This window comes from Culicoides brevitarsis, chromosome 1, assembly GCF_036172545.1.
Source record: "Culicoides brevitarsis isolate CSIRO-B50_1 chromosome 1, AGI_CSIRO_Cbre_v1, whole genome shotgun sequence".
Classification (NCBI taxonomy): Eukaryota; Metazoa; Arthropoda; class Insecta; order Diptera; family Ceratopogonidae; genus Culicoides; species Culicoides brevitarsis.
This window is the reverse complement of record NC_087085.1, coordinates 11,473,994-11,493,161: the sequence shown is the minus strand read 5'-3', so window position 1 is coordinate 11,493,161 and position 19,168 is coordinate 11,473,994. Positions and strand designations below refer to the sequence as shown.

General features: G+C 26.8%; 2 protein-coding genes across 5 annotated transcripts in view; one reads left to right on the top strand and one right to left on the bottom strand.

Moving 5' to 3' along the window:
• Nucleotides 1-713: 713 nt before the first annotated feature.
• The window catches only part of LOC134836776 (uncharacterized), a 37,453-nt gene continuing 18,998 nt past the window's right edge, over nt 714-19,168 (bottom strand). Inside the window, exons 3-7 of the mRNA XM_063851996.1 lie at nt 12,305-13,449; nt 11,161-11,508; nt 10,266-10,777; nt 10,017-10,208; nt 714-1,067 (exon numbers count right to left, since the gene is read on the bottom strand). Coding sequence (XP_063708066.1) covers nt 979-1,067; nt 10,017-10,208; nt 10,266-10,777; nt 11,161-11,508; nt 12,305-13,224 — 2,061 coding nt within the window. The 5' untranslated portion in view covers nt 13,225-13,449 and the 3' untranslated portion in view covers nt 714-978. The remainder of the gene's footprint in view (nt 1,068-10,016; nt 10,209-10,265; nt 10,778-11,160; nt 11,509-12,304; nt 13,450-19,168) is intronic.
• Nucleotides 2,251-8,577, top strand: LOC134836785 (uncharacterized). 4 transcript variants are annotated; one of them, XM_063852024.1, is made up of 8 exons: nt 2,251-2,431; nt 4,937-5,272; nt 5,344-5,437; nt 5,503-5,593; nt 6,097-6,906; nt 7,401-7,482; nt 7,544-7,662; nt 7,724-8,577. In XM_063852024.1, exons 2-8 carry the CDS (start codon nt 5,204-5,206, stop codon nt 7,845-7,847), a joined length of 1,389 nt encoding a protein of 462 aa, XP_063708094.1. In that variant the 5' UTR covers nt 2,251-2,431; nt 4,937-5,203; the 3' UTR covers nt 7,848-8,577. The 4 variants fall into 4 exon arrangements, with proteins under 4 accessions (XP_063708094.1, XP_063708086.1, XP_063708102.1 ...); XM_063852016.1 differs by having other exon boundaries at nt 2,251-2,460; XM_063852032.1 differs by having other exon boundaries at nt 2,251-2,498; nt 5,383-5,437.

Below are 19,168 nucleotides of genomic sequence, written 5' to 3'. Positions count from 1 at the left end.
AAAAAAATTTTAAATAATTTTTTTTATTGTAAAATTCTTGAAAAACAAATTTAAAAATCCAAAGAATTTTAAATCCAAAGTTTTTAAAATATTTTTTTTTCTTTTAATTTCTTGAAAGGAAAAAATTAAAATTCAAAGATTTTTAAAATTTTTTATTCAAAATTTTTAAAAAATATTTTTTCTGACAAATCCTTGAGAAAAAAATTAAAACCCAAAAAACTCACGAAAAAAAATATATTTTTATTTTATTTATTTATCTGACTTTTACATTGTTTTTTTTTTATTTTATTTTATCGATAAGTTACAATTATTCACTAGACACTGATTTCTTGTTTCTTCCTTACTCTACTCAAAAATTTTTGTAGACACCAATAGACAAATTTTACAAAAAACAAAAAAAAAATCTTAAGGCTGTGCGTTTTCAGGTTGATTTTTTGCTGTGATTCATTTTTTTTTCTTTCGATAAAAAGCAAAAGCCTTAAATTTATTAACAATTTTTCAATAAAAATTTACAAAAAGCAAAATAAGCAAAAAAAAGGAGACTCCTAAATATTATTTATTATAATATCTTACAATAAGCGTAAAACTTGAGACAAAAAAAACTACTAACAAAAAAATAAATTGAAAATTTTATTATCAAACTTAAAATTAAATTTTATTTTCGTGACTTATAAATTAAAAAATATTAATTATTATAAAAATTATTGGTACTTTTAATTTAATGTATTTTGAGTCCGGCAGTAATTTTTAATAATTATTCAAGTGATTTTTTTTATTTCAAAGAGGATTTTGAATCCTTTTTTGTTCTGATGTCTTCAGGTTTTTAAATTTATTTTTAAGCATTTTATTTTTTTTTTGTTTTGAATATCAATCGAGAAATTTTTTTGTTAAAATCTAAATTAATTTTAATTTTTTTAAATATAATTTTTTTATTTGTATTTTATACGTTAACGTAAAGAAAACCGATCAAGAAGCCATTTAGTAGCGGAAATGTCCTTTCTTTGCTTTTCCATCGTGGTAGACACGGAGAGGGGTGTATGCTCCATTGTTGCCGTTGGGTTGTTGTCCTGTAATTAAAAAAAAAATAATTAAAAATTATTTTAATAATTTATTAAAATTAATTAAATTATTAATTAAAATTAAATAAAAAAAATAATTAATTTTATTTAATTATAATTAATTAATTTACTTTAATTTTATTTTAAAAATTTTAATTTTTAATTTTTAAAATAATTAAAATTAAATAAAATTAATTATTATTTTAATTTTATTTTTTTTTTGATTTTTCAAAGTTATTTTAATTAAAATTTTTTTTTAAATCAATAATTATTTTTTTTATTATAATAATTTTTAAAAAGCCATTTATTTAAATAAAAAATAAAAAAACTTGAGAAAAAATTATTTTTTTAATAAAAAACCAGTCGTTTCCATTAATAACTTCTTTGCAAAAAAAAATTAAATTAATTTTGCAAAAAAAAAAAATAAATTTTAAATAATAAAAAATGCAAAAATAAATTTAAAGTCTAATTAGCATCAAAAAATGGACACAAAGAACTACTTCTTTTCTTTGCATAAAAACTTCAACCGCAACAATGTCTCAATACACACGAAATAGATACAAAATCCGACATACACGAATTTTTCGAATACATGTTAAATACCATTCACACATCCCACGACAGCTAAGCGACATGTATCGACAAGTGCAATCCCGAACGAGCGCAAACTGTCGCCATAAATTAAATCATCACTCTGGACAAATTAAAAAAAGCGCCGGGAACAGGAAATTACGCATCATTCTAACGAGCCTCTCCGTACACACACAGTCTCAAAAAATAATTTATAATTAAAATTTTCACACATTATGCACCGCAATTGCTCCATCTATTTAACTAACTGCCGCTATATATCATAAAACAATTTTTTTTCGTACGATTTGCAGATAGATAAAAATTTTTACTGTACACTAAAAATAAATTCCGTAAGATTCTTGCTCACTCGTGATCTACGGCGAGACTTTTTGTGTGCAGAAGAGAGAGGATCGTTCCATTCAGCGGGTCTCAGAACGTGGGACAATCGATGAAAAAACCGAATAATTTGATCCGATCGTGCATCGAGTGCCGCATGCGAGACAAAGAGAGAATCTACCCACTGATCGTACGTCGTGCATGACATGACTCACTGCCGCTCGTCGTCGTCGATATTTAACGAAAAACTTTTGTAGAGCCAGTAATTCGAATGTACTCCGACTCGAAACAAGTATCGCAAGCGAACAAGAAAATTTTACTTTAGATCTTTTGGTTTTTTTTATATATATTTATTCTATTTTTAAATTTATTATTTTTTTAAGTGCGTTTTTAATAAAACTAATAATTTATTTGCTAAACGATGAACACTGATAATTAATATAAATAAGCTGTTAATGAATTAAGTAAAGTTAAACAGATAAAAATCGCGAGTGTGTGTATTTCTAGTCAAGAAAAAATTAGTGGATAAATGTAAAAATCCCAAAAAAAAAAATATCGAAAAAACGTAAATGTTGATAAATTTTCGACTATCGAGACGACGATGCGTGACATCATCTTCTTCACGTCTCACAATGTGGACCAAATAGTTTGGAAATATGTATAAATAATATGTGATTTTGTGTGTCTGACTGCAAAATTTTAATAAATTTTTATTTGTTAAAAAAAAATTGTGTGGCGGAGACGTCGACGACGATCACATAAACACACACATCGTAACATAACATCGCGCAATTATTTTTAACCAGCGCTATTTATTTTAAACTACATGGCTCCCCAATACGCGCGTTTCGCGTTCGTGTGAGGAAAAAAGTGAGAATTAGATTTAAAAAAACATATCAGCGCAAATCAAAGTCAAGTCGTCGTCAACATGTGGACTAGTCTTGCAAAAATGGGATCAAGAACCAACCAACGGGACTCCTATTTTTTTATAAATTTGTCTTGATGCATTGCTAATTTGTTGTGTCATTAGAGACAAAAGACACACAAAGTGGTCACACCCACGATAGACTCAATACATTTTTTTATTGGTTTTATTAATTCGTTGAGGTTGGAATAATAGGAGGAAATGTTTCTATGATGATTTGATGATTTTTTATAGGAAAAAATATTTTTTATTCAATTTTCAGTTAATTTTAATTTTATAAAGCGAAAAAAATAAATTTAATATTTTTAACGGTTAAATTTTTGAATTGACATTTATTTTTTTTAATTAAAAATTTAAAAATATTTTTCAATAATTTTTTTCCTTTTTAGTTAAAATTTAATGCAAATTCATAATAATTAATAAATAAATTTTAACGGACATTTTTTGAATTGACATTTACGAAATTTTTTATATAAAATTTAAAAAATGTCTTTCAAAAAGTGATTTATGTTAAAAATGAGAAGTTTTCAGTATTTTTTAGTAAAAAATTAGTTTGAATTTGCAAGAATTTTTTTTTTAAAATTTACCGATCATTTTTTAAATTGACATTTCAAAATTTTTATTTTAGATTTTAAAATAATTTCTTAAATTAATTAATTAATTAATTTTTTAAATTGACATTTACGAATTTCGTCATTTTTTTAATCAAAAGTTTTAAAATTTCTCTTACTGACATTTCTTGAGTAAAATTAATATTTTTTTTTACTTTTTACGATTTATTTTCTTGAAATAAGTGAAAAATTCATTTTAAAAAATTTTAACGGTAAAAATTTGAATTGACATTTACGAAATTTTTATATAAAATTAAAAAAAATTCTTTTAAAAGATTTTTGAGTAAAAATTTGCACTTTTTCTTTAACCTTTAGTAAAAAATTAGTTTGAATTTTCAAGAAATTAATTTTAAAAAAAATTAACGGTAAAATTTTTAAATTGACATTTACAAATTTTTTAATTATGAGCGTCAAAACTGTTTTTAAATTATATTTTTAGAGTAAAAATAATAACTTTTCTTCGCTTTTTAAGATTAGTTTACATCGAATTAGCGAAAAATCCATTTTCAAATTTTTAACGGTCATTTTTTGAATTGACATTTCCAAATTTTTATTATTTAAAATGTCAAATTTTGAAATAATTTCAAATTTTTAGATATTTTTGCATAATTTTTCATAAGAAAAACTTAAAATTACCAATTGTTTACTTAAATTAAATTTGATCGAATTTTCAAACATTTTTTAAATAATTGTAACTGCCTAATATGTTTAATAGCTCTTCAATCAGTTAAGTATCGTATTAGCGTGGAAGCGTAATGAATTAAAAAAAAAAAACAAGAAATATGGCAACGACTTTACGACTGTGGAATATTAATCATCGTGATCGTCAATGAAATCTTTTGTTTTCATGCGAATTCCATTCAATTTGCTGCATCAATGAAGATTTTACGTTGTTGATAGTCGCAGCACCGACAATTTAAAAAGTAGTGTGTGACACCGCAGCAGGAATGAGGAAAAAACATTTTTATAAATATAAATATAGACTTAACGATCCTTCACACACAACAATCCCAATTGTACCGCAACGTTAAAAATAGACTTATGTATTGATGATGTTGATACAATCAACAACAAAAAAAAAATAAAAATAAAGAAAAGCGAAAGAAATTGAGAGAAATTCTTGCAAAAATAGATTTTTCATGACATTTTTCATCGATGTACCGCGTCGAGTCGAGGAAGAAGATTGAATTTTTGCGATGATGAGATGGAATGATGTAATATATTGGTACAAAAAATTAAATAATTTGATTTTATTTGTTTGAAGTCAATACGAGCATTTGGCAAACCGCATCGTCGAACATGTGACTTTCGATAGAAAATTATAAATTTAGGCAATCGAAAATTTGTCAACATATTTTACGTTGCTTTCATGTTTCGCGTAATCTAATTTGTCAAAAAACATCACTTGCAATTATTTTTCCCAATTGCACCAGTTAAATAATATATTGCTTACAAATACAACGTAATGAAACGAAAAAATTAAAATTAATTGGAAACGAACTGATACAAATAATAAAATATATATAAATAAAAAAAGAGAGAAATTATCATCAAATTTTGTCGGAAAAGTGTGTGGTGTTTTTTTTCTCCTGTGTTCAACCGACTTTCGAAGCAATACGAAAAAAAATGAGGGCACAATAAACAAAAAAATTACTCGTGTCACAAAATCTTGAAAGAACAATCAATTGCCGACGACGAAGATGAATCATGGAATGGCGGGAATTTCGCGCGAAAGGAGCTTTGTAAGGACTTCCGGGCAGAATATTCAGGTAAGTTCGGATTTTTGTGGCTTTTTGTGAGCGTTGAATTTCTATTATGCCCTCCGTGTATGTCACCTTAGAATGCGAATAAACGACGAAGTCTCGCATTTCATCAACAGCAACACAACCAGCAGATTCGTGAGAAGCCAGCACTTGAAATATATCGACCTCCAAGTGAGTTTTTAGCCAATTTTTCTGAGATATTTTTGGTTTGACCTTGATACTTTTTCGATTTTAAGATGTTCGGATTGATAATAATTCAAATGGCGGGATGATGGGAATGCCGCAGAACAAGTTGAATGTGCATGCTGAGGAATTTCAGATGAAGAGGTGATTATTAATTTTTCGATTTTGACAATTTTTTCAGCTAAAATATCAATTTTTGAACAAATTTTTGTCTAAGAAGGCTTTATTTTTTTAAAAATTTTTTAAAAAAAAAAAAAATTTTAAAAATTTACATTTAAGAATTTTTTAAAAAAAATGTTAGAAAAATGGCTTAAAAATTTAAATTTTGAATCAAAAATTGAGTTTTTAAAAATTTTTTATTTAAAATGTTCAAAAATTATTTAAAAATTTGAATTTTTTATGTCAAAAAAATTTTTAAAAAATTTTTAAAAAATTGGCTATTTTTAGTCAAAATGTGAAACTTTAAGAATTTTTGTTCAAAAAATAGCTTAAAAATTCTCATTTTTAGTCGAAATGTGAAATTTTCAGAATTTTTGTTTAAAAATTATATCGGAAATTGCTCAAAAATTGATATTTTAGCTAAAATTTTTACACTTTTCAAGTACTTACGTCAAAAAATTTTAAAATATTTTAATTTTTCTCATTAGACCTCTTCATCAACAAATGGGACATCACTTACAACAATCCAAGTCCTCGTCAAATATGCATCCATACAATCTTCATTTGCCTCTGGCTCGCATGCAGGCTGCTACTCGTCCCATGATCTACAACCAAATGCCGCATCACAACATTTTCCAGCAACAATCGCATCCGCATCAGCAACAAACGCACGTTCCCTTGATGGCATCGCCTTCTTCGAGCAACGTCATGCAACCCCGTGTGAAATTCGCTCCTGATCCCGTCATTCATCAAGTTGCCCAAAACAAAGTTCAACCAATGAATCCTTTCCATCAGCAACAACAACAACAACAATCTGCCATGAAGATCCCGAATCCGCTGCAACGCTCGAAATCCCTCACATCTGCCGATAATCTCATAAATCGCAGTTTCGCTGGTTTGAGTTTGTCTGCGGATGTCACGGATATCGGGCAATTTGCGCCCGAAGTGCAAGCTGTCATCGACAAGGCGGTTATTGATCCGAATCAGTTGTCGGCTCGCGCTTTGATGGAACTCGCCACGAAAATTATGGAGCGGGCGATTGAGGGACGACGTTATGCGTTGCCCGTGGCGCGATTGTGCATCCAAATTATCGCGAAGGAACAGAAGGAAACGTTCTTGGAAGCGATGCTGAACACGTGTCGTCAGTGGTATAATGAACGTGAAAAGGTGTTGGGTGTACCGCCGCAGTCAAAAATACCGGCAAGACCGCGATTCACGTCGTTTATGTCATTTCTCACGGAAATGTTTTGTCAATTGAAACGACGTCAATTACAACTCAAGACGCACTGTGATGGCGCGTAAGTTTATTTTTTATCGATTATTTAAAAATTTTTTTTATAATTTTTTAAAAAAAAAATAAATTTTTTAAATTAAAAATTTTTTATTAAAAAATTTAATTTTTTTTTTTTTTTTGATTAAATTTTGATTAAATTTTTAAATTATTTTTTAATTAATTAAATTTTTAAATAATTTTTCAAATAATTTTTTAAATTAAAAGTTTTTATTAAAAAATGATAAAAAAAATTATTAGATTAAAATTTTTGTAAGAAAAAAAAATTTTTATCTTAATATTTCTTTTTTTTATAAAAATATAATTTTTTTAATATTTTTTTAATTATTTTTTTTTTAAATTTAAATTTATAATTTAATTTAATTTAATTTAATTTTTAAATTATTTTTTAAATTAAATTTAAAAAATTATTTTTAAATATTTTAAGTAAATTTTTTAAAATTTTTCATTGAGTGTAATTTAAAAAGATTTTAAAATAATTCATTTTTTTTTCTTTTTCAGACCTCCTCCATTGGTTCTCTTAACACTACTTGAAAAATGTTGCGAGGACTGTGTCAAGCCTCCCGTACGTTCATTGGCTGAGGTAATTTTTCAATTTTTTCATTTCAAATAAATTTTAACGATTTTTCAAAATTTTTTCTCAGATCGAATGTTTGTTCTTTGTTCTCACCTGCATTGGTCGCGACTTGGAACAACACTTGCCTCAGCAGTTGGAGATGTTATTGACAGCCGTTCGTGATGCTTTCTTGAATTCAAGTGCTAGGTAACTTTCTTTCGTCGCATTTTCATAAAAAAAATCCTTTAAAACATATTTTTTCTTTTAGCGTTCCTGCGATACGACGCACCTTGCTTCAATTAATCGAGTTACAAGCATCCAGATGGCAACTTCCCGGAAACACGGTACTCTACTACTATCCAACTCAACGACAAACAATGACGAATAATTGAGTCACTTAGCGATTTGCAACAAAAAAACGAACAAAGCTCTTCACTCAAAGGAACAAAAAGTAAAATTTTCACTAACAACCAAGCAACAAAACTCTAACAATTTATTATTTTATTTAAAAAAAAAAACTATTTACTCAACATGTTTTATTATAATTTTGATTCTTTAAAAAAAAATGTTTAACGATTTAATGTACGTGTCAAAAAATGACGAAATCACGTCTCAACCATCCTCATATCGCCCGAACTTTAATCGGTTAGCGAATTTTTGATGGTTTCAGTGACGGTTTGGTATGAGAATGAAAACTTTTTCAGGCTAAAAAACTTTTTTGGGGACAAAATTTCATTAAAAAATTATTGAAATAAATCAAGAAAAGGGAAAAAATTTTAAATTAAGCCTCAAAATGTTTTAAGTTGAGACCAAAAAATAAAAAAAAAATATTTAAAAAAATATTTTAACGATACTAGTCCACTCACCAATAACAAAAAAGGTCAGGGAAACGAAATTTTTAATCAAGTGTTCGAACAATTTCAATATTGTATGCCTTATATTATTTATATATGAAAAAAAAAATATTTATTATTTATCTGTGTCATATTTAAACAAATAAAAATTATGCAACAAAAAAATTAAATAAATAAATAAAAAAAGCGGAAATTGTAGCAATGCATCCTTAAATTTTTTTTTTTTTATTTAAAAATTTTGAATGAAGGCAACGTGATTTTATTTATTTTTTGAATTTCGTGAGTTCCTCTCACACTTTTTTGAGAGACAAAAAAAATAAATTCTCTTTTGCGCAGTTTTCTCGATTTTTGTTTCAAGTGTTCAAGTGTGAGAAATTTTACTGTTAACAGTTAAAAAGTTGATAATCAAATCCGTAAGATTTTAAGAAATTTTGAGGTAAATTAATGATTTTTAAAGAAATTTAATTAATTTTTTAAATATTTTTTAAATTTTTAGGATAAATTTATCGAGTTAACATGGAATCAAATGAAATCAAACAAGAAATTGACCCGTGGCATTCAGAAATTTCGATTCTAGATGAGTCCCCATCAATTTTCGATGTCAACAAATCCATCATGGTAGAAATCAACATGGATGAATTCTCATTTTGTGATCTCAATTCATCAAAAACGATTGAAAAATCAATTTCCATCAAAAATTCAAATGATTTTTCATGTAAATACTGCAAAAAATCGTACAAAACCCCTCAAGGAGTCGCCGATCACGAAAAAACTCACACTTTGGGGATCCCGATCTGCCAAATTTGCAAGAAATCTTATTCGACGCACAGTAATTTGCAGCAACACATGAAATTTCACACCGCCAAACGTTTCCAATGTGATCTCTGCCAGCAGAAATTCGTCTACAAACAAACTTTGAAGAAACATCTTTTGAGCAAACATTTGGATCAGCAACGAGATCGGGTCCAATGCGACATTTGCAAGAAATTTTACATCAAAGGAGGTCATATTCGGCGACATTATGAGAATGTTCATCTCAAATATCGACAATTTGAGTGTAATATCTGCGAAAAAGGGTTCAGTGAGCGATCTTCGTTACGAACTCATTTGGCGGTAACACATTCGAAAGTTGAAGGAGGCAAAAAATTTGAATGTAAAACTTGTGGAATTCCGTATTTTTCGAAAATTGACTTTCGGAAGCACTTGAAGAGGCACGAAACGAAAGTTGATGTGAAAAAAGAAGTTCTTGTAAAGAAAAAATTTAACGTAAAATCGGTTGGAGAGGCAAAAAAGGTTAAATCTGAAGAAAAATTTGAGTGTGGAATTTGTGAAAAATCCTATTCGAACATTTTTCGCTACAAAAGTCACTTGGAACTTCACGTCAAAGGATTTTTCAAGTGTGATATTTGTGATAAGGAATATACCCGAAAGGACACTCTTAAGCGTCATATGATATTTTCTCACATGAACTGCGGAAATCTTGAGGATTTTATCAAAAAATGACTAAAAATTGTCTTAAAATGTAAGAAAAATTATTTTTTTTGAGAAAATTTGAACAAATTATTCATAAGAAAAATAAAAGTTTAAGAAAAAAAAATTTTTTTTGAAGATTTTTTGTCAATTAACCTCAATTTTAACCCATAAAAAAATTAAATTGTAATTTTTTCTCAAGTTTTTCATTAAAAAAACAAAATTTTCGGTACTTACCATGCAACGTCTCAGATGGAGGAGCTTGAATTGGCGGAATACATTTCGGCAACAGCCAGAATTGGTAGAGAAGGAAGTACAATAAAGCACAAACAGCAGCAGTGATTGCCAAAACGACATAAGTATCTTGCAACGATTCAAGAAGATGCTTGTCTTCTTGCGCCAAACCGACGAGAGCACCAAAGAGGCGTCCTAAAAATTAAATTTTTTATAAAAATCTCTAAAAAATGTTAAAAATTCATTTCTTACCCAATCCAAAGTGACCAATAACGGGAATAGCTTGTCCTGTAGCAATAAGTCTTCGAGGCACCAAATGTCTCATGTACAAAATGAACGTGACGAAAGTCAATCCCAAAGTTGCTGTTTCCAACCATTCGATCCACAAAATGCACCAAGGATCTGTAACGAATGCCAATGCAACGAATCGCACGACATACATGCAAAATGATCCGATGAGGATGTAATTGTGTCCGCAATAGTCGACAATGCGTTCGGCATACCACAAAAGAGGGATCGCCGGCAAACCGCAAATTAACAAAGAAACTCCCGTGACAGCGTCGGAATTGGCTTTTTCAGCAACGAGTTCGTACAAATGCCACCATTGGTATTGATCGACGGCAGACCATAAGAGACCAAGAACGACAGAGACGAAGCCTAAGGCGACAACTTCGGGAGCGTATTTGCGGATGGCTGACATTGGGATTGCCAACATGCCGATTTTGGTATGCCACCACCATTCGGGGGGAGTTAATGGCATTTTGCTGAAATTTTTTATTGAAATTTATTTTTTATTTTAGAAATTTTAAATAAATAAATAAATTTCATCGATCATTTTTTAAAAAATGGTTTAAAAACTTTTTAAAAGCTAAAAATTAGTTTCAAGAATTATAAATTTCATTTAAAAAAAATAAAAATTTAATTTCAAAAATTAAAAAAATAATTTCAAAAGATTAAGATTCATTTCAAGTTCTAAATAATTATTTTCAAAAAAAAAAATTTTTTTTTAAATTTAAAAAATTTTGAGAAAATTAACATTTTTTGATTAAATATTCTTTCAGAAAATGTTCCAAAAAATTAAATAAAATGAAATCCAAAGCATTTTCTAACCATAAAAAATAAAATTTTAGCAAAATTCAAATCTTACCTTGAGAACAAGAGGAAAAGAGCGCAAATGACAAGCAATACAACTCCAGTTGCAATGGGAACCAAGTACGGAACTTCATCGGAAACATCAAATAACGAGACAATTGGAGCAAAAACTGCCCATCCAAGAGATCCCCAAGCATACTGATGTCCAACATCGCCTCTTCCGGTACTTGTTTCACGTGTCGCAATCAAAATAGCGGTATCCAATAACACAAGAGCAGCCAACGGGAAGATATCCGAGAGCAATCTTATCGTGAAATACGACCAAACTGTTGTCTCAACATCACCTTCGATTTTAACGCAAACTGTATCGGCGAGGACACTTGCATGACTTTCATATGGATCACTAAAAAAATTTAAAAAAAAATGTTAAAAAAGATTTATTAAAAAAAATAACAAAAAATTAAAAAATTTTTTTTTTAAATATTTATAAAAATTATTTTTAATTATTTTACCAAATATTTTTTTAATTAAAGTAATCTTTTAATGATTATTTTTTTTTAAAGAAATTAAAACCTATTTTACTTAGCAAAAATTTAAAAAAATATTAAAAACAAATTTCTTTTAAATATAATTTATTATTAAAAAATATGTAAAAATTATTTTAATAAAAAAAATTATTTGAACAAAAATTAAAAAAAAAAATAATTTTAACAAAAATTAAAAAAAAAAATTCATAAAATTATTTTAATAAAAATAATTTTTAAAAATTATTTTGCAAAAAAAAATCAAAAAATATTATTCAAGAAAAGTTTAAAAAAATTATTTAAATAAAATTTAAAAATAATTTAAAAAAAAAATTTTTAATAATAATTTTACCATAAAAATTTTTTAAAAATTATTTTAACAAAGTATAAACAATGCTTATTTTACATACCAAAAAATATTTTATTAAAAAAAGTTTGAAAAAAATAATTTTAAATTATATTTTAAAAAATATTTAACAAAAAAATAAAAAAAAATATTATTTAACAACAGAAAAAAAATGTAAAAAATTATTTTAATCAAGATTAAAAAAAAATATAATAATAATTTTAAAAAATTATTTTGGCAAAAAAAAAATTAAAAATTTAAATATTTTAACAAAAAAAAAAAATATAAATAAATAAAATAAAATTAAATATTATTTTATGAAAACTTACTCAACATCACATTCCACAACGGGCACACAATTTTCATCTTCCTTCATCATCTTCAATTTTTGCGCTTCCGGAACATTGCAGGCATAATCGTCAATCGGATACCGACACCAATCCTCACTTATCGTGTCATTATCGAGATCTTTCATCGCCGATCGGAGTCTCGCTTGAACTTTCATCTGTTTCGTTCCAATAACATAAGCATGACACAAATCCTCCTTGCCTTCACGCGAAATGCAAATATGCGGCGGTGCATTCAAAATTTCGTGCGTTGGATGTTTCGACTGTCTTCGAGGTCTTTCGGGCTCATCTTCGACATAATCTTGTTCCGACGAGTGTTGCTCTTGCAAAGCATCAGCATGCGGCGTCACTGCATCATCCGACAAATGCAAGAACGGTTGATACCCATTTTTGTCAAAATCCAAGGGACGAAGGCACGTGTACGAGCAGTTGGTGAGTAACAAATTTCCGAATTTTGGTTCCTCGAAATTGTGACAAACTTTTTCCTCCAAACATTTTTCTTGCAAAATATAAGCGCCATCCGCATCGCACGCAAAACTGACTAGAGAACGTTTTTGTTCGACACGATGCAATTTCGGCACCAGCAGGAGCATACCGAAGAATAAGGCAGCAAGCAAGATGAGAATTGCGGCAAGCACGCGGATGTACGAGCCATATCGCGGGCCCTTTTTCACGGCAATCCATCGATCAGCGAGGAAACAAACAACGAGAGGTCCAATTATGGAGACGGCAGGTGCGATAATTTGGATGCGACGACTTTCCTCGTCGTTGAGACCGATCGCACGCATGTGTGCGGGCAGGAAGGGGAAGATGCACCCCAAACCGCCGAAAAATGTGAACAAGACACATTTTAGTGTGATGAGATTGGGGTTGACTAAAGGCTTTTTGGTGACTGCTACCATTTTTTTTTTGTTTTTTTTTTTGTGTGGATTGAAATATCTTATCAACTATACGGTTACTGTTTTTGGGCCTGAATAATTTATCACTTTTGGGAGTTGCTTCGCATTTCCTAGATGATGTCACTACTTCGGTATCAAAAGCAATAACAACGACTACTATCGTCTATTTTTCATTATTTTCGGTATTTTACAACTTTTGTCGAATTTATTGTTTCTTCGCACGAGACTCTGAAAGAAAAGAAAAAAATGATAAAATTAATTAACCTTCAAAAAGCGATGTGAGTCATAAAGAAAAATAAATTATTTGACCTTGTGGCTTTTCGTAAATGAAACGCATTTCCTTGTATGGATTCTTATTTTTATGTTTTAACCAAAAAGTTTTACCATTTTTTTTTTATTTTGGAATCGAAAATTAAATTAGGTAAAAAATAAGTTAATAATTGAATATTATTTTTTTTTTAATAAAAAAACGAAAAATTTTATTTCTAAAATATTTTTTTTTTAAATAATTTTGACTTTTTTTTTAATTTTTTCTAAAATCGTAAGAAAATTTGAGGTTAATTTTAGAAAGTTTCTGTTTATATATTTTATTTAAAAAATTTTTTCTTATGAATTTAATTTTTTTATATATTTTTTTTTAGTTTTAATTAATTAAATTATAATTTATTTTTAAATTTAATTAATATTATTTTTTTATTTATTTTATTTTATTTAAAATTAATATGCACAAAAAAAATTAAAAAAAAATAATTTTTAACCAAAATTTTTTCTTAAATTTTTTTTCTCAAATTTTAACTAAAATAAAAAATTTAATTTGGATCGACTTCATAAGAAAATTCTATTAAAATTGTTAACCAAACAAACAGCAACAACTACAAACAAAAACACGTAAAAAATCGATAATTTCGTTCGAAAATTCACTTCGCGAACGCACTTAATCATCATTGTGCTCGTTACTTTGGCGCCAAATAGTCTGCAATCCAGCGATGTGTTTTTACATAATACTCTTCTCATGGAATTTTTCGCACATTTATGAACTCCCTCACTCACTTTTATGTTATTTTGCGGCGAACGGAGCAGACGTGAACAATAAAGAAATGAAAAATAAGTCGAGTCGCATGTCGAGAAACCGTAAAAATGGGTAAAGTGGACTAATATTGACACAACGAGAGAAAAATTGCTTCGTCAAGGACAAACAACCAGGCGCCTGTTACGCACGACGCATATTTGCGAAGGCAACTAACTGAGGAAATTACGGAGGAAAATTATGCTGCCAAAGTGATCATAATAATTAATTTTGATGATTCAGATAATTTTTTGACAATCATCAAAAATTCTTTGGATAACAATTTAATCCGTTCAACCAAATATTCCGTTCACGTGTTCAAATTGTTACGAAATCCGTCGTGTCATGTTTTATTTCAACTTTGCAGAGTTTGACGAGAAATCGAGCGATTTCTTACAAAGATGATCTCATAAATCATTTTTTTTTTGTCTTCGTTAGAGGCGACTTGATACTGAATCAACATTCGAACAAAATTTGAACAAATCAAACGAATACTAAATAAACGTAAAAAAGCAAAACAAAATAAATTATTGAGTAAATATATGGAGAAGCAAAAAAAAATGTTATCGCTCTCGCTATTAATTGAGACATGAGGGTATCGCGTAGTGAAGTAATGTAGATGAGAAGACAGTCTCACATGTCATTAACGGAGGATGATCGATGGATTATGTACTGTACGGTTTTATTTTATTTGCAAAATTTTAATGGAATATTGTTAAAATTGAGATTTCAGTAAAGTCAATGTCAGGGACGTAATTAAAAATATTTTTAGTAATGATCTTTAACTTTTTTCTTTAAAAATTCATTTAAATAATTAAAAAATATTTTTTTTTAATTTTTGAATTAAAAAAAAATTATTTTTAAATTTTTGAATTTAAAAAAATTATTTTTAAATTTTTGAATTAAAAAAAATTATTTTTAAATTTTTGAATTAAAAAATTTTGTTTTCAAATTTTTGAATTAATTTTTTTTTTAATGTTTGAATTATTTTTTTTTTTAATTTTTGAATTAAAAAAAAAATTTTTTTTTTTTTCAAAATTAAACAATTATATTTTTTCAAAAAATTTTCAAATTTTTTTTATTTGAAATTTTAATAATTTTTCAAAGATTTTTAAATTAAATAAGAAAATTAGAAAAAAAATAAAAAATAAAAAAAGAATTATTAAAAATAAAAAAATTGTTTTGAAAAAATTTTTAAAATTCTTGTTTGAAATATTCGATATAAATTTTTAAAAAAAGTTAAAAAAAAAAACTCAAAAAAAATTTTTTTTTTTTTTTTTTAAAAATTAAATTAAATAAAAAATTGATAATAAAATTAATAATAGTTAATTTAAAGATAAAATTTAATAAATTAATTTTTTTTTAATTATTTATTTTATTTTAATTTTTTCCGTTATTGTTATTTTTATGGTGACAACATTGTTTAACAAAACCTCAAAACTTTCATCAAAATAAATTTCACTCCCATATTTATAGATTTTTTAATATTTTTTTAATTGTTGTGTTCAAGCAGTAACAACAACATACAATTTATGTTTAGATAAAATCTGGGACACACATGTTACAACAATGCCAACGTTTGAATGTTAATTACTTTTGTGTAAAAGGCGCGCGTTGCCATAAATTAACAAAAAATATAAATTTTCTAAAAAAGAAGTTAAAAAGAATTCCTTCGTAGAACATTTTAATAGTTCTGACCCATTTTCCGCTTTTTCCATCATCATTAATCATTTATCAGAAATTTTAAAAGTCACAAAATTGTTTCTTTTATGAAATTGTTAAAAAAAATAAGCTGATTTATGAATTGTTTATTTCTGTAACAAAATATTTTTTTTTGTGTTTTTTACCAAACAGAAGCAAGTTAGAGTCACCTGCATATCTACCCACGAAGCGACGCGACAAAACACGACTTTGAACGTTGTCTTGTAAAAATATGACAATAACAACAACTACTTTTGGTTCATTTAGCGATAAAACGTACCTAATGCCATTAAGACGATATCGGTGGATTTATGTTAGCGGAAGACCTAATGTTGTTAGTTTTGGTAGTGAAAAGTCGACAGATAGACAAAACATTGATACGATAAACATGACAAATGGAAATGTTTATATAGAGAAAAATTTTTGTTGAGGAAATATAAGTGAATCGTTTGGCAATCACGAGACAGCGACAGTGACTTAATGTAACTCGATATGGTTTTTTTTTGAGGGGGAGAGTCGTAATTAGGTCAATTTTGGTTGGAATGTAATGGCATGTGAACTGTTGAGACATCGAAATGAAGCCAATGAAGGCTTTTTATGGTAAGTTTTGATCAAAGTTTTTCTGATATTCGAAAATAAATTTCAGTTGAGATTTCTATTTGACCCAAAGTTCGAAAATAATATTTTTTTCTTATCGCAATTTAAAAAATATTTTGAATAATTAAAATTTTGAAATTGAAAAAAAAAATTTTTATTAATTTTTTTTAATATTGTGAAAAATTATATTTTTTAATTAATTTAATTAATTATTTTTTAATTTTAATTAATTATTTTTTTTTAAATCTGAATTTGTTATTTTTTTAATAAAATATTTAGGAATTAAAAATTTTTGTAATATTTTAGAGCTTAAATTTTTTCGTCAAATTACAAAAATTTTAAAAATATTTGTGAAATTATGGGAATAAAGGAAATTAATAAAAATTTGGCAATGAAAATAAAAAAAATTAAATTAATAATTAAAGTATGTAAAAAAAATATTTATAAATTTTTAAAATTGCATTTTTTATATTTTAATTTTTATAGGTATTTATTTATTTTTTCAAAATGAAAATTATTTTAAAAAAAATAATAAAATTCAGTAAATTTTGTTAAAAATTTGTAATAAAAAAAATATATTTATGATTTTTTTAAATCGCATCTCTTTAACTTTGATATTTTCTTTTATTTTTTTAATTTAATTTTTTAAAGTCAAGAGTTTAAACTTAAAATCGATGAATTTTCATAAGTTTTTGTAAATTAATGGAAGTCAAAATTTTCTAAAATTTTTTAAATTGTAAAAAAAATATTAAAATAATGAAATATTTAATTAATTTATGAAATTTAATTTATTTTAATTGAAAAACTAATCCATCTTTTATGAATCACACTTCTAATAAATTTCCCATAAAACTGCATAAAAAATCCTAATCTACAAAAAAATGTTGTAACACATTATAATTGATGCAAATAATATGATAAGCCGTCGTATTAACGAACGACTCTCATACGTTTATCGAGTTTTCTGTCATATTTTTGTGATTTATGTTAAGCCGCTCGCCAATGTGCTCTCGTGTTGCGTGTTTTTATTTGACATCAATAATGTAGTGAAACACATGTTCTGATATGAATATGACATGCACTTTTTTTTTATGTCGGTCACATTCACAACGCAACTCCCCCTCTTCCATCAAAAAATTACTTTTCGAAACTATTTAATTAAACTTTTTGACGAAGATAGACGAGCAGATGACCCTTTACCTCGTAAATGTGACAATTTAGTAAAAGCGCCCTTAATTAACTACAAAAAAAGCACTTTTCGATTGTTTTTCTGCGCTGAAGCATGAAAAACGAAAAAAAAAATTAATATTGCGCCGCACGCAGAAACCCTGTCGAGTTCAATGTTTCATTTCCCTTGAATTGCCTTGACAGCAAATGGTTTGTCATTTCCTCGATGTCTCGCGTGTGTCTTTATATGGTGATGTAACACCAAGTGTCGACGAGGCACGTGATTGATTGAATTGAACAGTCGATTGGATAGAAATTCATTTAATTTATGGGAAGAAACTCATACTTTGTGTTCGTTGCTTGTGCAAAATAGAAACAAAATAAATTTTAATCAATTAAAATTCCATTCAGATCTTGATGGTTAGTCAAAAAAAAATCGTTATGAATGATTAGTCATTCTTTTGTTTAAAAATTTAATTTCTTGAATCGCCCAAGTTGATGCCAAGATCGCAATTACTCAATCTCCCGTCATAATACGTCATCATTGTCCGAAATTGACTTGCGTTGGAAAAATAAACGTTTGAACAATTAATCGCGCAAGAATAAATAAATACTTCTGAGAGCAATAAAAACATCTTCTAATCTACTCACGCAATTTCAAATTAAATAAAATCAAAAATAAATAAATGATTAATTTGTCCGCTTAATTTTTGTTAATTGCTGTTCTTATCATCGATCGCATGTAAATGTTTCAGGGTTTTTTTTTTCGTTATTTATATTTTTTTTTTATTTTTTATGTATGAATGTAATTTAAATTGTAATATTGCTGCAAGCAATGTTTTCACGATCGCAGCATGATCTCACACCCAATGAATGTTCATGGAGCACAACTTCGATTGAAGTTATTTATAAATTTTCGTGTGTAATATATTGAAACGTGAGAAGGGCAAAGTTTTTATACCGCAAAATTATGGAGAATTGAAAACGAAAGTGAGACATTTTTTTTATAGAATTACAAGTTTAAAAAATTTTTAATTGTTAATTTTGGAATTTTTATTTCATAAATTTTTCAACAAAATTAATAAATTTTTAGAATAAAGTCAAAAATTAAAACTTTGTAAATTTTTTTTTTACAAATTCTTAAGTTAAAACTTTAAGTCAAAAAGTAAAGATTAATTTTTCTAAAAAAATGTTTTTCAAAAAAAAAAAATTATTGTTTTTCAAATTAAGTCAAAAACTTAATGAATTTTGACTTGTTTTTAAGTTTAAATGAAAATTTTTCGTTACTTTTGCTCAAGTTTAAGTCTTATGCTTTAAGTTTTTATAATTCTTTAAATGTTTAAGTTAGAATTTTATTTACAAAAAAAAATACCAAATTTAGTAAAAACTAGATTTTCGAAAAAAAAAATATTATTG